The 18,742-nt window shown below is 41.3% G+C and overlaps 1 protein-coding gene across 1 annotated transcript; it reads left to right on the top strand.

Annotated features, from left to right (window-relative positions):
• The first annotated feature begins 3,259 nt into the window (after positions 1-3,259).
• On the top strand, positions 3,260-17,713 carry LOC117513587 (mitochondrial folate transporter/carrier-like). Its single transcript, XM_034173759.1, has 7 exons — positions 3,260-3,715; positions 3,799-3,949; positions 6,420-6,505; positions 15,983-16,137; positions 16,494-16,607; positions 16,773-16,918; positions 17,566-17,713. The coding sequence occupies exons 1-7, from the start codon at positions 3,484-3,486 to the stop codon at positions 17,690-17,692; spliced, it is 1,011 nt and encodes a 336-aa protein (XP_034029650.1). The 5' UTR covers positions 3,260-3,483; the 3' UTR covers positions 17,693-17,713.
• Positions 17,714-18,742: the final 1,029 nt, after the last annotated feature.

Genomic DNA, 18,742 nt, shown 5'->3' with positions numbered 1-18,742 from the left:
TTAACTCTCCACCTTCAACCAGTCATCAAAGAGCATCACCACTGATTTAAAATGCCTAAAGGACAGACTGGTAAGTTTTCCTCATTTCATTCTTCATCATGTTTATCCTGCTTGTATTTTCTGTTAAATATTTACTCAAAGATAATCATTCAAGTGAAATTAACTGTCATTTTTCTAACAAACCTTGTCAATAATCTGAAAGCTAATACTAAAAAAAAAATGTAATTTACTGTTATTTATGAATTTTTTTCAGACATGCGTCACGTGGCCTGATCTTCACCAAGGATGGACGCCTCCTCAGGTGTGATGACAGAGGTGAACCTCCGGAGCCAAAGAAAGTCAGCCACCAGAAAGAGCTGACTCAGGAGGAGAAAGACGAGAAAATACAGCATCTGATGGAGAAGGCAGAGAAAAAGCAGGATGCAAGCATGAGAAAGGAGGTCTACACTAAGAAAGAAGAGGTCCACATGAAGCAAAAGGAGGTCTACATGAAGAAAGATGTGGTCCACATGAAGAAAGAGGAGGTCTAGGAGGTCCACAGTGAGAAACAGGAGAAGCACATGCAGTGGGCAGATATAGTAGATGAGACAGAGATGTTGAGGAATGAGCTGGACAGCACTAAGGCAGCTTTTACGGAGGAAATAGAAAATGTGAAGATCATTTTAAAAATAAGTTGGCCGCCCAAGAGGAATTTTATAAAAAGAAGCTGGCAGCCCAGGAGCAGGAACTATTAGAACAGGAGAAGACCTTTAAAGAGGAGCTGTTCAACATGTCAGCAGCCAAAGAGCAGCTCCATCTGAAAAAGCTGAAAAAGCAGGATCTGATCCATAAACAGGAGCTGCAAGATGTGGAACGAATCCATAAAAAACAGCTGGAAACCCAGGATCAGATCCATGAACAGGAGCTCCATGACCAGTATCAAATTCATAAACAGGAGCTCAGAGACAAGGATCTGATCCATAAAAAGCAACTGGAAACCCAGGATCAGATCCATGAACAGGAGCTGCAAAATCTGGTTCAGATCCATAAACAGGCGCTGGAAGCAAACAGAGATAAAAGCAGATTAAATCAGAGAATACGGTAAAATTGTATAATAAATTCTACTTGCCACTGCCCCACGTTGGGTGCCAAATTTTGTTGGGGAAAAATAACCTTTTCTCAAAACACAGAAAATCTCAGGTTTAACCCCCCCCCCCCCCCCCCCCCGCCAAGTCAGTGGGCAGTGCAAGATAAAATACACAAACAACATTAATTTGAATTCTAGCTCATCCTACCAGGTTTATTAAAACAGTAGAGCAGATCAGTCATCAAAAATCACTCATCTTTGCGCAAAAATGGATTCAGAATGCATACACATCTTAAATAACTCCACAAAACCAATACCCACAGCATTGTGCAGCAAACTGAATACTCTTCTTTTCAAAAACAGAGATTTTAAACTTGCAGTCCAGAAATTTGTCCAGGCGGGGCTCCCAGTCCACATGTCCTCAGTCTGAGCACAAACATGTAATAATGTAACACCATTGTAGAAATGGAGAAATAGAGTTAGTCCATAAAGCAGGCATTGTTGTTAATCCTTAATCGTCCAACGTTGTGATGGAAACTGATCTGATAATCACTCTGGGTGCAGAGTTTGCAAGCGCACACACCCCCACTCTGCCTTTGCGGCGAGTGTAACTAACGTAGAACAGTGTTAAAGAATCACTCTCTTCCTGTTTTCAGCTCCGTATGAGAACAGGTCCATGTTCAATTCAGAGTGACGTTATTGTATTTCTCCAGACACGGGCTTCGGATAAGAAATAACTCAGTCATTGTTTTCCCTCTGGAAGCAAAACTCTTTCACACAGTCAAAATATGAAATCACTCACATTTTACAGAATACAGAAGCAGCAATTAATTTTGAACAGTACAATCATTCAACTGTACATTATTGATCAGCATAGTTCAAACATAAATGTACAAACCATCTGATTATAAACAGAGGCAACAACAATGTTATTTGCAGTACAAATCTTGACCTCATGACCTTTGAACATATCATGAAACATCATGTCAGGCAGTAATCATGACTTTACTCAAAAACGGTCAAAGTTTGACATGTTTTAAAACCAACACGTTACACCCTACTTAAGCATATGTTATTTATGAAAACTTTAAACCAAAACACTTTACTGATTTGAGAGTTAACACACCTGCCAGCAGTTCCACATGTTCAATACAATTCATCATAAGCACATATTTCAATCATTAATCAAACTGTATAATACTGTATCACTTATCAAAGCACAGGCACACATTTCCATTCTTTTGACATCATGATAAAACCCTTAAACACATTATGGCACAAGTATACACTCTATTCAGCTTCAATCATTCAATACAATACCTAGTTCATTTAAACCTGCATGGTGTACATACTTCTAAACATTGGTTACTTTTTGAAAATAATGAACACAAAACCTTTTATTCAGTTTGGTAACTTTTAGCGTCGTTAGCATGCAAAGCTAATTATGAGTAAAATAGCATATATTTTTATTTATTCTTTACAAACGTCAGCTACAGAAACTAAGCTGGACGACGGTTAAACGCTGTCTCCGAAAGTCAACATAAGTCCAGATTTCTTGTTTCATTTTGGCTTCGGTGTCCTTCATTAGTGCTGTGTAACTGGGGCTTTACATAAACTTGGTATACGCAGTAGTCGCGGCCATCATCGGCACCAGTTTTGAAATCGGGTTGAAATTTTCGAGCTGATCATTTTATCCCAGTTCCACAGATCTGCTTCATTATGCGGTCATGTCCAGGTGTTCACAGTCTTAACAGCTTCAGTCACATTCAGACATCTTTAAACAGGATAGTTTTATTGAGTACAGCTTGATACTTGTTTGTGCTTCATTGGGGTAAAAATTTGAAGCAAAAGCAGTGTTTGTTGTGGTTCTGGCTGAGAACGCAGTGGAGCGCAGCTTTATTTTCCTTTTTGCACAGATTTCCAGGTATGTACTTTACACTAGTTTCCTTTCTTCTACTTCTTTCCATGCTCCCCATCACTGGCGTTTTCAGTCCAGAAAGGCAGCAGTGTCATCTAGTGGCTGTTGTTAAGAAAACACCAGAGTGACAGTTGGCTTCACATCTGATAAAGTCGGCGTTCTTCCTTGCTAATACATGATTGACTGGAAACTAGGTCGTAACCACCCTGATATAAGAGTTGTAGGCCATTTATAATGTACAGGTAGTAAAAGGAAAAAGGTCGCAAAAACTCGAATTTGACGTTACCGCCGCAAATGAAGCTCCAGTGGCAGACGAAACATCACGACATGAAAATATTGTAGTGAGTGCTCTTGCTTTCCACCGTTATTCTTTGTGACACTTGAGTGACGTAATAACGTTGTTCCAGTACAACCGAAGCACAGCGTGTCAGTGAAGTGTGTGTTTAAATGAGGTAACATCCGCCGAAACCGTTGGAGAATAGAACAGAATAGTACGTTTATGATTAATACCGCGTCTGTGCCTAGTTTCGTCATCGTCATGAGTTCTGCTTCGAATCATTTGACGGACCCAGGACGGTGCAACCAACCCGGTTCCGTTCTGTCGTTAGCCGGACGTGTCCGGCAGATGTTCGGCCACGTGAAGGTAGGAAACCTTGTGGCAGGAGTGAGTGGAGGAGTGATGTCCACGCTGGTGCTTCACCCTCTCGATCTGGTCAAAATCCGGTTTGCAGGTAAAGTGCGTGACGTCAGTGCTTCACGGTTCTGCGGTCAAAATATGTTTGAGTTGGTAACACGGCGTTTGTTTCTGACACAGTAAGTGACGGCATGGAGTTTAGACCAAAGTACAGTGGCGTTTTACACTGTATGAAGAGTGTGTGGAAGCAGGATGGGCTGAGAGGACTTTACCAAGGAGTGACACCAAATGTTTGGGGTGCTGGAGCATCATGGGGCCTCTACTTCTTTTTGTAAGTATGCTGGAAAACCATGTTAACCCTCTGGGGTCCGAGGGCATTTTTTGGACAGTTCACTGGCCTGGCATAAATGTTTTATTATTGCTGTTAACAGCTCTCCCTGTATCCACAATCAAGTTTTATGTCTCTTTTTTCAGGACAACCTGTGCTTTCAGAATATATATGTTTTTGTTGTGTTTTATAAGTGTAATAAAGGTTTGCAATCAAAAATAGGCAAGGAAAAAATAAAGCAAAAAATAATTTTCCACACATATTTATTCAAAACACACAGCAAACTATAATAAACAACTGTTTTGACACTTTGTAAAGGTAATTTGAGGTCTTGTGTGAAAGACTCTACAACAAAAAGGTTCAAACAATAAACACAAATGCACATTTTGAACAATATATACAAAATGGTCTATGCGTTTTGTTGTCCATTGATATGGTAAACAGTGCTTTACGCAGAGAAAGCAACAGAGTTATCCAGTAACATTCACATGCAAACTAGTGGAGCAATCTTGATAGTTACACACACTTTGTTTGAGCACGTGAGATTGTCATCAGAGGCTCTCGTGTGTTCCTGCTTTTACTGATTGCTGTGTGTAATGGCGCAGGGCACACTGAGTATGTACTAATAGTATGTACTCATTGGAGCACCCAGGGGGCTATTCAAGCGGGCCAGCTAGTAACACATCACTCCTGAAAACGATCTTTGGCTTTTCACGTGAGGTAATAGCACGTTATCACACAGCTTCTATGAGGAGTACAAAGATGGCCGATGGCTGGCTCAAAAGTCCGCGGAGTTAACTTTTCAGCAAAAAAAAAAGTAAGTTTCTATCTCATATCATTCCAAAGTTATGTATAGTTTAGTAACGCTTGGTGACGGCGTCGACCTCAGAGGGTTAAGATAAAGTCATTTCCAAGGTTGTTTGGAGGCTGAGACACCGGGATTACAGCATTCACAACGCCAGAAGAGCGCTCTTCCAGAATTGGTTGTCACATTTGGGAGTGCAAAAAATTCACTGTGTCCCAGTTTGCATAGGCAAAGGCTATTCACCCAGTCATTGGGCAGATAAGTCATACACTGAACATTACACGCACAACCATTGGGCAGATAAATAAAAATATAATGTCTTACCTTATTCGCCCAACCGTGATCGTGTATTTGACATTTTTTGTGCATCTAAACTACATTTTTTACACCACTTTTTTAAGTCTCTATTGCGGCATGAAAAGCGGCGTATGTTTGACACATTTAACGGCGCCGTCTTTAATTACTGCGAAAAAACACCGCAGTGGAGACAAAGTAGACAAACTTCATAAGCATTTTGAACGGAAGCCTGTTAACGATGACGAAACAGTTTTTATGAACAAAATGCTGCTTGTTGCCTGTAAGATGGTGTTAGTTTGACACAGTTCCCTGGGTGTGATGAGCCAAACAGAACCGCTTTACATCACAGCCCCTTCGCGGGCTGCGAACCCTCCTGCAGCCAGAGAGAAAATACTCCCCTTTTTTCCCCCCCGCGTTGAAACCAGAAGTGAACTTACAAGCGTGCTCATTGGTCGGTTGCGTTTGGGTGTATATGCTCGCGTATTTACTTTATTGAACCAACGGTTGGGCGTATAGCCACTCCAGTTTGCATACTGCTCTGAATAGATACACACCGACTAGATATTATCTAGTACTAGCTAGTGTCTAGTCAGGGTGTAAGGGTACAAATCACATATTCAATGTCATGGTACAAATCAGATCACAGTGTGTTCATGTCAGGTATTCTTTTACAGGTATAGATCAAAATGAAAAAGATGGAATAATATCACTTCAAATGTATATGAGTTGACTTGAGGATCTACAGTTTCCACACATTCTGAATATTCCATCTTTTGTGTAATCACATTATTTTTATAAAAATAACGTGATTTCTACAGAAAATATAATTCATATCAAGTGTGGCAAACCAGTCCCAGGCACAAAATTAGAGGTTTGACCTTGGTGTTGTTGACAGTGACCTTTGAAAATGATGAAATATGTCAATAAACAGACACCAGCACAGTGCTCTTAATCAACTTTCTCTGAGGTCAAAGTCAAGGTCAGTTTTGAAAAAAATTGTTTCAAAAACTAGTTTTGCTTGATAAATTGAACTCAAACTAGTCATTTCAGATTTAAAGGCTGTTTTGCTGCTTTTAGCTGCATTGTCTTTGATGATTTATGAATTATCATCATCTCAAAAATCATAAGAACCAAATGTGTTGAACAAAAGAAAACCCACCTTTGACCCTGGCTGACATGAATGATGAGATTAATTTTTTCTGCTGTAGCTTTGGACTTGAGTCACCATCTTAACTGTAGAGGTTATCTTTTTGACAGACAATTAAATGCCAAAACTGCAAGGTCAAAGTATTTAATAATTTTAATAACCATGTAGTTCTTGATGATAGCCATGACACGTACATCTGTAACTCTCACACTGTCTCATCACAGCTACAACGCTATCAAAGGGTACACCAAAGAAGGTCGTCAGACTGAACTGAGTGCAGCGGAGCACCTGGTGTCTGCAGCCGAAGCAGGTTAGTCCAGCAGCCGTGAGCTATAACACTGGTCTGAGCTGCCCAAAGCCAACGGCGAGGGGACAGGGTGCGTTTAACCCTTTGTGTTCATGGGTTCAGGGTGACTGAAGTTCAATACCAGACACGCACAGCTTAATATTTGTCATACTTCACAGTCAATACCATCTATGTGAAGTATGCTGCAGGGCTGCTTTGACAGCTTAGACTTCTGAATATGTTTTTCCTTTCTGCTGTAAACATCCAGAATAGAATAGTCTTTATTGTCATTGTATTTGGGGATTGGTACAACAAAATTGGGGCTGCTCCTGCAGAGCTTTTGTACACCACAAAAGAAACAAAATGTCTTATACACCACAGATTTCATCATGGGGAGCAGGTGGGGTGTTAGTTTTGTAATTGTGATAGCGAGTTTGTAAAATGCTTATCGCAAAGGGTTATTTTTTTAAATCAAGTTTTATAAATGCACGGACACTTATCTTTATAACAGATACAGATCAGTATCCACAGAGTTCTGCAGAGAAAAATGGCTCACTCGAAGTGTGGCTGTTACAACAGTTGTCGTATAGTGGGACGCTGTGTGCCTCTTGCTGCAAGATGCTATTTGTAAGCTAAACGTAGCATGTGGACATTGCCTACTTTATAGAGCTATCAAGTTTTTAAAAGAAGAATTTTGCAGAATGTCTGTGTCACGGAGCAACGTCGGACAGAGAGAAGATGGCGTGAAACACGGTGTCAAAATGTTGGATAACGAATCAAGAATCTGTGGAATCTCTGTTTAATCTGTGCATGTAAACTAAACAGCCTGTTTTTTGTTCAGACTTCTGTTCATTCAAAGTAGATTATATGTGATACAATTTATGATTACAGTCAGCATACCAATTGCACGCTCCCTCAAATCTTGCGACATCTGTGGCATTGTGCTGTGTGATAAAACTGCACCTTTCAGAGTGGCCTTTTATTGTGGGCAGTCTAAGGCACACCTGTGCACTAATCATGGTGTCTAATCAGCATCTTGATATGGCACACCTGTGAGGTGGGATGGATTATCTCAGCAAAGGAGAAGTGCTCACTATCATAGATTTAGACTGGTTTGTGAACAATATTTGAGGGAAATGGTGATATTGTGTATGTGGAAAAAGTTTTAGATCTTTGAGTTCATTCATTCATCTTCTACCACTTAGTCCAATTAAGGGTCGTGGGGGGCTGGAGCCTATCCCAGCAGTCATAGGGCGTGAGGCGGGGTACACCCAGGACAGGACGCCAGTCTGTCGCAGGGCCACAAACAGACAAACAAACACAGACACAGCGACACACACACACCTAAGGACAATTTTAAAGATTCCAATCAACCTAACCCGCATGTCTTTGGATGTGGGAGGAAACCAGAGCACCCAGACGAAACCCACGCAAACACGGGGAGAACATGCAAACTCCACACAGAAAGGCCATGGGAATTGAACCCACGACCTTCTCACTGCGAGGCAACAGGGCTAACCGCTAAGTTCATCTAATACAAAATGGGAGCAAAACCAAAAGTGTTGTGTTCATATTTTTGTTGAGTGTAGTTAAACTGCAGTAATGTCTTACAGACATAAAGACATGGATGACCTCTAATTTCCTGCTTTTAACTTCAGATAAAACTGAAGTTATTGTACTTGGCCCCACAAATCTTAGAAACATGGTGTCTAACCAGATCCTTACTCTGGATGGCATTACCCTGACCTCCAGTAATACTGTGAGAAATCTTGGAGTCATTTTTGATCAGGATATGTCCTTCAATGCGCATATTAAGCAAATATGTAGGACTGCTTTTTTGCATTTGCACAATATCTCTAAAATCAGAAAGGTCTTGTCTCAGAGTGATGCTGAAAAGCTAATTCATGCATTTATTTCTTCTAGGCTGGACTATTGCAATTCATTATTATCAGGTTGTCCTAAAAGTTCCCTGAAAAGCCTTCAGTTAATTCAAAATGCTACAGCTAGAGTACTGACAGGGACTAGCAGGAGAGAGCATATCTCACCCATATTGGCTTCTCTTCATTGGCTCCCTGTTAATTCCAGAATAGAATTAAAAATTCTTCTTCTTACTTATAAGGTTTTGAATAATCAGATCCCATCTTATCTTAGGGACCTCATAGTACCATATCACCCCAATAGAGCGCTTCACTCTCAGACTGCAGGCTTACTTGTAGTTCCTAGGGTTTGTAAGAGTAGAATGGGAGGCAGAGCCTTCAGCTTTCAGGCTCCTCTCCTGTGGAACCAGCTCCCAATTCAGATCAGGGAGACAGACACCCTCTCTACTTTTAAGATTAAGCTTAAAACTTTCCTTTTTGAAAAAGCTTATAGTTAGGGTTGGATCAGGTGACCCTGAACCATCCCTTAGTTATGCTGCTATAGACTTAGACTGCTGGGGAGTTTTCCATGATGCACCCAGTGTTTCTTTTTATTCACCTCTTTTTGCTTTGTATGCACCACTCTGCATTTAATCATTAGTGATTGATCTCTGCTCTCTTCCACAGCATGTCTTTTTCCTGATTCTCTCCCTTCAGCCCCAACCAGTCCCAGCAGAAGACTGCCCCTCCCTGAGCCTGGTTCTGCTGGAGGTTTCTTCCTGTTAAAAGGGAGTTTTCCGTCCCACTGTCACCAAGTGCTTGCTCATAGGGGGTCGTTTTGACCGTTGGGGTTTTTCTGTAATTATTGTATGGCTTTTGCCTTACAATATAAAGCGCCTTGGGGCGACTGCTTGTTGTGATTTGGCGCTATATAAATAAAATTGATTTGATTTGATTAAATATATACAGAATGTACAGAAACTTTATTTTCATTGATTTTAGAACAAACTCCTGAATTTAAGCACGCTGTGCTGCTGAAATAATTTTTTTCATACACATACAAACACACCGCAATCCAGGTCCAAAGTGATCAAAATGCAGGTGTAACTGTCTATTAGCCAGGAATAAATAATAATTTATAAGAAAAGGTGGTGAGTGAACAAACCATTCTGTGTTTTGTAAGCAGCTTATATCCTCCTCAACAGCGTTGTTGTCATCCCCTGACAGCTGTGCTTCATCGTCATCTAATGTTGCATACGGCTCGAACATATACGGCTGGAGCCCCTCATTATTGTCCACCGTTGCTTCGTTCATCAGAAACTTCCTCATCTTCTTCAAAAACAATTGACATGTCTCTTAAATCTTTGCTATAATTGCTCACTGTGCCTTCGCTGTCCGTGTCTGCCGTATTGGTAAACGGAGCATCACTTCGACACATTTATTTGCATAACGTCACATCCGTCGCAGCGATAAAGTTGGTCAACTCGGAGGCGGTAAATACAAATTCTCATATGGGTAACCAAACGTCTAAATCCTTGTTCAGTGTAATTTTATGGTAATAATATACTCAACAAAAATATAAACGCAACACTTTTGGTTTTGCTCCCATTTTGTATGAGATGAACTCAAAGATCTAAAACTTTTTCCACATACACAATATCACCATTTCCCTCAAATATTGTTCACAAACCAGTCTAAATCTGTGATAGTGAGCAATTCTCCTTTGCTGAGATAATCCATCCCACCTCACAGGTGTGCCATATCAAGATGCTGATTAGACACCATGATTAGTGCACAGATGTGCCTTAGACTGCCCACAATAAAAGGCCACTCTGAAAGGTGCAGTTTTATCACACAGCACAATGCCACAGATGTCGCAAGATTTGAGGGAGCGTGCAATTTGCATGCTGACAGCAGGAATGTCAACCAGAGCTGTTGCTCGTGTATTGAATGTTCATGTCTCTACCATAAGCCGTCTACAAAGTTGTTTCAGAGAATTTGGCAGTACATCCAACCAGCCTCACAACCGCAGACCACGTGTAACCACACCAGCCCAGGACCTCCACATCCAGCATGTTCACCTCCAAGATCGTCTGAGACCAGCCACTCGGACAGCTGCTGAAACAATCGGTTTGCATAACCAAAGAATTTCTGCACAAACTGTCAGAAACCGTCTCAGGGAAGCTCATCTGCATGATCGTCATCCTCATCGGGGTCTCGACCTGACTCCAGTTCGTCATCGTAACAGACTTGAGTGGGCAAATGCTCACATTCGCTGGCGTTTGGCACGTTGGAGAGGTGTTCTCTTCACGGATGATGCGAAGGAGATGTGTTGCACTGCATGAGGCAAATGGTGGTCACACCAGATACTGACTGGTATCCCCCCCCAATAAAACAAAACTGCACCTTTCAGAGTGGCCTTTTATTGTGGGCAGTCTAAGGCACACCTGTGCACTAATCATGGTGTCTAATCAGCATCTTGATATGGCACACCTGTGAGGTGGGATGGATTATCTCAGCAAAGGAGAAGTGCTCACTATCACAGATTTAGACTGGTTTGTGAACAATATTTGAGGGAAATGGTGATATTGTGTATGTGGAAAAAGTTTCAGATCTTTGAGTTCATCTCATACAAAATGGGAGCAAAACCAAAAGTGTTGCGTTTATATTTTTGTTGAGTATACAAAGACAACATGTGGAAAAAGCTTTTTTTTTTATTCTTCAAGAATATGTAAAAATGTCACGACGTGGCAGGGACCCTTTAACAGAAGGCTTCCTGTTTGACATTTTTTACACAGCACCTGATGTAGAAGAGGACAGACTCGGTGTGTGTGTGTGTGTCCCAGAGTTCTCAAGTTGAGATACACTCAAGGAGTTATTGTCTTGCAGGTCATAGTGATGGAATGTTGGTGAATGTCATGCATTAGCTTGAGACCCTGAAGCCCCTTTCACACTGGCGTATTCGTAGAGCTGCTTATTGTGGCGTATCATTTACACCAAGTTGAGCAGCTCTACGCCCACTTTTAGCAGCGCTACGTCGAGTTTTTTCTCCCTACGCAGCAGTATGTTGAGGGCTAGGTGTGTAGGACAGAAGAAATTAAACGTTTAGTTTTCTTCGGTGTAGAGCGCTGGGCACAGTTTTAAGCAGGTCTGTGGAGCACAGTGTTACTGCATGCAAGTCTGTGCAACACGGCACTCCTGTACACAACCAAAAACTGAGTGTGTGCATCCAGAGGAATCAGCTGGAGAACAGGATCATGCAGCCGCAGCGCCTGTGTGTGCTCAGAACAGGGAATCGAACCTCAACTCAAAAATCCAGAAACTGTAGGTCGCTCACTCACTCTCTCCCTCTGTCGCTCTCTCCCTCACACTCTCTCTCTTTGTTGCTCTCTCTCTCTTGCTCTCTCTGTGTCTGATCAAACAATAAGTGCTGTCACTTTTAAATAAAAGTGCTGTCGCTGTATGTCGGTGCGATCATCAAATGCTGATCGATCAGGTCTGATCAAACCTGAATACACGCTGTGACTCTTTAAAATAAAAGCTCCGTCGCTGCATGTTGGTGCGATCATTATACGCCCTGATTGATCAGGTCTGATCAAATCAGTGGACCTGATCGGAGCAGCTGGAGCTTTAAAAGTTTAGAGTCACAGCAGCCTTTACCACAGCCAGACTCAGCAGCATCTGTACACAATGAAAATGATCCACCAAGACAAAAAAAATAATAAAATAATAATAATGTTAATGATAATAATATTAATAATAACGTCTGTTTCTGACGTGCACCACACTGTGCAGTGGAGAACAGAGCGCACTTCCACAGAGGCAGAAAATGGCAGCTTTGGCTACATACGTGGCAGTAATGAAACTTAAAAACTCATGATACAGTCCACTGTTTTCCAAGAGCAGTGATGTGTTCTGCACAGCCGGCAGGAGTGAACTCAGTTTAAATAGTGGCAAGGGCTATACGCACCTGTGTGCACACATTAAAAAGTGAACACGCAGCTGCAAGCAGATCTACGAACACGGAAAAAGGCTGAGTACGCATGCATTTTGGGCGCATTTAAATGAAACACAATGCCGCAATACGCAGCTTTACAAATACGCCGGTGTGACGGGCTTGGCAACATGTTGAGTCTCATGCCGAATGCGTGAGACGTGACAGGACCACTTTAAAGCGTGAGTCTCACTCTGAGTGAGACTTGAGAGCTCTGGTGTCCAGGTCCTGATCTTCAAAAATGCTCGACTCTGTGCAGGCAGAGCAGTCCTGCAGCTGGGCGAGGGCATTTTCAGGCCAGGCTTTGATGGTTCTGGTGGCTGTTTTTCTTTCTTTCTTCTGAGGGTGGTCTAAGCTGGGAAGAGGTGGGGGGGGGAGTTGCTCTGTAGGCATGCTTCATGCTGGAATAAACATGATCAAATGTGTTTTCTCTACTTGTTGCACACTTAACGTGCTGGTGGAATTTGGGGAGGCAGTGATGCACACGCCATCCGGATGAGCCCTCTGTTGTTTAGAGACAGTGATCTGAAGCAGGCCGAGTGCTGTGCTAACGTTAGCATTGGGGAGTATGTAAACAAAAGTCACAAAGGCTACCATTGGCTCACGCGGCAGGTAGAAGGGTCGATGCTGCACAGACATGGTCTCTAGGTCCGGTGAGTAGTGGGTGTCTATTACTCTGTTGTCCAAACACAAGTCCGCAAGCACGTAAACACAGAGTCCCCCTCCTGTGCTCTTACTGGAGGCTTCGGTCCGGTCTTGGTGGTGAATGGTGCTGCCTGCCAGCTCCACTATGGTGTCGGGGATTTCTGGGTGCAGCCAGGATTCGCTAACAATCAGCAGACGACACTCATGGATGAGGCGGTTATAGTTTGTTGCTGACCTGGATTCAGGCTGACTGCTGCCCCCTTTTGTCTGCTTAAAAAACATCCTTCTGTATGTAGTTGGAGGTAGGGGACATAGTGCCATGCAGCAGGTTTGGAGAGGTGGGTTTGTGACCAGAGGATCTTCAGTTCAGTTCCCCTTGAGTGTGCTGTTGGTGTTGGGTGCATTGTGTGGCAGCACATTGACATCAGTGTGTGTGTGTGTGTGTGTGTGTGTGTGTGTGTGTGTGTGATGTGTTTTGAGTGCTGACATTGGATGGAGAAGTGCTGCAGAAGTGCAGTCCATTTACTTACCACTGTGATTTTCTTTTGGCCACTCCAGTGTTTGCTGTCCGTCATCACCATCAGTAGTTTGGAGTACAGTTTGCATGTTGAAAATGAGAGTAGCCAATGAGCAAATGTGAGCAAAAGTAGCTAAGATATGTTATTAATGGTGATTTTTGAGTGAACGTGATACATAGATTTGCCCATAGCTCCGAGGCTGTCAGAGGGCACATCACAAAATTTTCAGTGAATATTGTTGAGACCATTACTTAACTGTGACAGGAATATTAAGTATTGTACATGTGCGTTGGAGTGTCCAGGGCATTCTGTGTGAAATTCTGCCTAAAGTGAGGATTGGCCGATGCATGAGCACAGCCAATATTATGTTCCACTGGAACTCCCATTTCAGTTAATCTGATTTCATCACAAATAAAATAACTCACCCATTTGTGTCCGTTATTGTCTTGTTCAAATCCTTTTTTCATTCATTAAATGTCTTCCTTGTCAGCTGATGTCTGACAATTCTGTCAGAAAGTTGTTTGCAAGCTCAAAATTTTCATGGGTTCATGTTTGAAGTTTTCATTTTGTTGTAATTTTCTTCTGGTTGATTCTATGAAAAAGATGGAGCAGTTTGTAGAGCTTGAAAGCACCTTTAAAATTCCATCAAAACCAGCTGTAGCTGCTCGATGTTCTGAGATTTGGCCATGTAAAGTTGTGAGGGTGCATTTCCTGAGAGTTTGTTGGTGTGTATCTCACTAATTAAGAGGACTTGAGCAAACATATGAGAGTTCTTGGTGTTACTGTTGAATCATCACAACGATTGACACAGTTTGTTCTCACTATAACGAGGGTAAGTGTACCCTTTAAGCCCAATTTCAAATTTGATGTCAATTTATAGAAAAAGGAAAATGTATATTACTTCCATTACTTCATCCAGTCACATGGTTTGTTACTTCTATGACATCTTTTATTGCATTTTCTGTTGTTGAATTAGCCCCACCCCAAAAGTATACCGTCTCAGGAGCCCTGACAAGAAGGCCCCCATAAACTTTGGTGTTTTGGGGCCTGTCAGATTTAATTCATTTAGAGCCAATTTCAGCCACATCTTTAACTACAGTAATATGTCAAATAAGAGATAAATATACTAATTTTGATTTATAGACAAACACTATTTTGCCAAATTATACAATTTCCCTTCAAATGGAAAGATGAGGGTTTTTTTTTCTTTGTTTTTTTTTTAGCTAGGAAACATAGCAGATCTCGTGCTAACACGTCTAGCCCTGTTAATTCTACTCTGCCACAAGAACCAAGGTTGCCAGCTACAAATATTAAGCATTTTGTATTCATTTTGTTAACATTGATATTTAGATAATTGCATCATAAATTCTTCTGTGGAGCTGATAACTTCATAAATTAACTTTTTTTACAGGCTTAAATGGTACATCCCATCTAAATGCATGCAAACTACAGCGAGCACATGCTAACATTCAATGACAAAACTTTATATTTCTGAATGTGTGCACTGTAGTAACTGCTGTAATGTTTGATGCAAACTATATTTAGGCTCCATTCATAGTTTTGTGAGCATAGCTTACATTTTGAAAGGAAAACATTGTCTTTTTTTAATTGTCCCTCACGGTGGAACCACTTAAGCCCAGCGTGCTCCATTTAAACCCACCTCATGTATTTCAATAGAGAAATTTCCTCAAGTTCAAGTTAAATACATTTTTCTGTTCAAAAGTATTTAAAAGTAACAGTTCACTGTGACTTTAAATTACTGATCTAATTTACTAGATAGATAGATAGATAAAATGCAAATTTTAATTTCAAAATGTAAATGTAAATTTTTTTTAAAGACATGTTCACTGTTATCTAATAAATATATTGCATTTATTTTTAATTGAATTGCCTGAAGTGCCTGAAATGACACGAGATTCACTGATTCATTGTTCTTTGTTGTGTACTACACTGTTTGTCATGTACGTCGTTTGTTCAGATGATTTCTTCAAAAGTTTTTTTTTAAATATTTTCACTATCATTCATGAAAAATATTGCATTAATTATAATTGCATGCAATATGCATTAATTACTGCATTAAACAAGTTTATTTTGTCAATAAATGATGTTATGAGCTTATTTGGAACACACATGGGCTTAAATGGTACCAATTAAGCCTATTCCAAACTTTTGACTTTTTCCATAAAATTTCTTAATTACGTCCTTTGATTTGTACATTAACTAATTATTAAATATTCAAATGAGAGGTAAATCTTACCCTTTAACAAATGATGTCACTTACAAATTATGTCAATATATAGGAAAAATAGCAAAACTTAGATTTTGGTGGGCTAAGTGGGTACACTTACCCTACTTTCAGATGAAAAGAATGTCCTTTCTGGTGAAGCTTTTTCAAAGTTCTGTTAAAATTGATGCGGTGCTTGAAAGTCTGTCAGTGTTTGGCACATTATCAACATGATGACTTTGTGTTTCTCTTCTCCTTATTTAGGTGTTCTAACGCTCACCATAACCAACCCCATCTGGGTTACAAAGACCCGGTTGGTGCTGCAGTATGAGTCCGATCCAAAGAGCAAACAGTACAAAGGGATGATGGACGCACTAATCAAAATCTACCGCCATGAGGGAGTGAGTGGATTGTATAAGGTTAGTCTGTCCAATCATATTAATGAATGTTGTCATCAATACTCCATCATAGTTCTGTAAGATGTATTTGCAGTACTACAATACTGCCCTTTTGTGTCAGTTCGCCACAAGAGGGCGCTACTACTTCATGTTGTTTGAACTGGAGCGTGAGCTTGTGATAACGGGAAGCAGCTTAAGCTGCATTTACCTTATTTCTTAATGTTCTGTTATGTCTGTGTAAGCACGCGAGGAAGTTCTAGCAAATTCTGTAAGCTGGCAAATGTAGGAAGAGTTGCTACAGTTACATTTTTTTAATGTAATTGATGCATAATGCACAGTGGGCCTGCAGAGAAAAGCTGAGTTGACGTTTGTTGCAGGGTTATGTTCCCGGTCTGTTTGGGACTTCGCACGGAGCACTTCAGTTCATGGCCTATGAGGAGCTCAAGAGAAGCTACAACAAATACAAAAAAGTGTCTGCAGAAGAAAAGCTGGTGAGTGGTTAACCGCAGCACACAGAGTCTGGCAACATGCTAAAGAATGAATGGATCACATGCATAAAGGCATTTACGCCTCACTTTATTACGACTAACTGGAACTTTATAGGAGTGGCTCATTAACTGTCTGCTTGGTTCATGTCTCTCTGCTTGTATAAACAGAACCCTCTGGAATACATCACAGTGGCAGCATTGTCCAAAATATTTGCTGTTGCCACTACGTACCCGTATCAGGTGGTGCGAGCTCGACTGCAAGACCAACACAGTAAATACAACGGTGTCACTGATGTCATCAGACGGACATGGAGGTATGACACCGATTCTTGTTGTTCTGTCTGTTAGGATGTAAAAGGCTTCACAGAACGTGATGGAAATGTGTCATCAAAAGAAGAAAAGTGCATTAAATCGTACTAGTTTAGCACATTCTTCATACTGATCATTTTAGTATGACTGAAAAATTCATGGACACAAAAATGTACCACCTCCTCCCCACAAAACTGTTAGGTTTTCACATCTGCTCTGACAGATAAAACCTGGATGGAAAACTTAATGAATCAATTTTTTTTTTTTTTTTTTTTTTAGTTTTATTGGTTAAACAAATACTAGCGTGTTGCCCGTGACTTGAGTCACTAGATGTGTAAAACATGCTGGGCAGGGGCTCTGCAGGAAAAGGGTTGGTGATGCCTGTGCTAGGAGAATACACCTCACTGACTGCTAGTTTATGCGACTGCATGCACGTGTGCACAACTACAAGAGCAGAAAGACAGAGTGGCTCAGAGGGAAAGACTAATGAGAGTCAGGTAGGTATGATTATTATTGTTACTGGATCTGATGCTGCCTCCTCAGCTTGTTGTCTGGAGTGTCTCTGTGTCCACATTGGGGTTGGAGGGAGCAGTGACCTTTCACCTGTAGGTTGTACAGTCTGGATTATCACAGTTTGTTGGTTTCTCCACAGAAACGAAGGCATCTTTGGTTTCTACAAAGGCATCGTCCCCAACATGGTCCGCGTCACTCCTGCCTGCTGCATCACGTTTGTCGTGTATGAATACGTGTCTGACTTCATGCTGGCCAATACTACCTGAGGACTGTGGACATGGACTTCAGTGTGATCTGAGATCACAAACACATCACAAAACTTTCCAGCAAGTCTGAGCCAGACTGATGAAAGTGTGACTTCTGGATTTATTTTATAAAAATTCTGGCTCCTTGTGTGCTGATGTTAAATTATGTTTCTGTGCATCCAGATGGACATAACGTTTCTTCAGTTTTTATAATTTTATGTATGTATATCGAAGGGTGAAGTCATAGTGGTGTTTGCATTGTATTTTGTGGCCCGTCTAGCTCCGCACACTGAACTGTGTGAGCGTTCACAAAACATTTCAATGCGCTTACCCATGCATAAATAAAATATTCAACACAAGATTATTTGAAATGCTTAAAAACACATTAAACTGTGTGTGTTGTGTACAACTTTTGAAAAGTACTTAAAAGATGCTATTTGTCAAGTAAGTATTAAGTAAAATGTGTGAGCAATTTTCAGTTATCATAGACTCTTAGTCAAACCTCAGATTCAGGAGGAGCAATGAAGGTACCGTCCTGGAACAATGGACCAGCTCTTTACCCTTGCAAGGATATCGGACGGGTCTTGGCCACCATATGACCAAATGCATGTTTTGTGGACTTAGAGGAGGTCCATGACCCGGGTCTCTCAGGGTATCCTGTTAGGGTGCCGGGGGAGTATTGCGGTACTAGATTCACTGCAATGTGTGATCCGTCCCCTATATGACCAAAGTGGGAGCTGTGGCCACATTGTTTGGATTGCATCAGATTTGTGTCTGGTGGGTGTTGGACTCCACCAGGGCTGCCCCCTTGTCACCAATCCTGTTTGTTATGTTCATGAACAGGATTTCAAAGCACAGTCAGGTATTGGAGGGTGTCCAGTTTGGGGAGCTCAGAGTTGCATCTCTGCTTTTTGCAGATGATGTGCTTCTGTTTGCTTCATCAGGCGGTGACCTCCGATGTGCACTGAGTGTGAAGCGGCTTGGATGAGAATTAGCACCTCCAAATCTGAGACCATGGTCTTCTGTCAGAAAACAGTGGATTGGCCCCTCTGGTCGGGGAGCATTAATGGC

This window comes from Thalassophryne amazonica, chromosome 7 (genome assembly GCF_902500255.1).
Source record: "Thalassophryne amazonica chromosome 7, fThaAma1.1, whole genome shotgun sequence".
Taxonomy (NCBI): Eukaryota; Metazoa; Chordata; class Actinopteri; order Batrachoidiformes; family Batrachoididae; genus Thalassophryne; species Thalassophryne amazonica.
The sequence above is the reverse complement of the archived record's forward strand: the minus strand, read 5'-3'. Positions and strand labels throughout refer to the sequence as shown.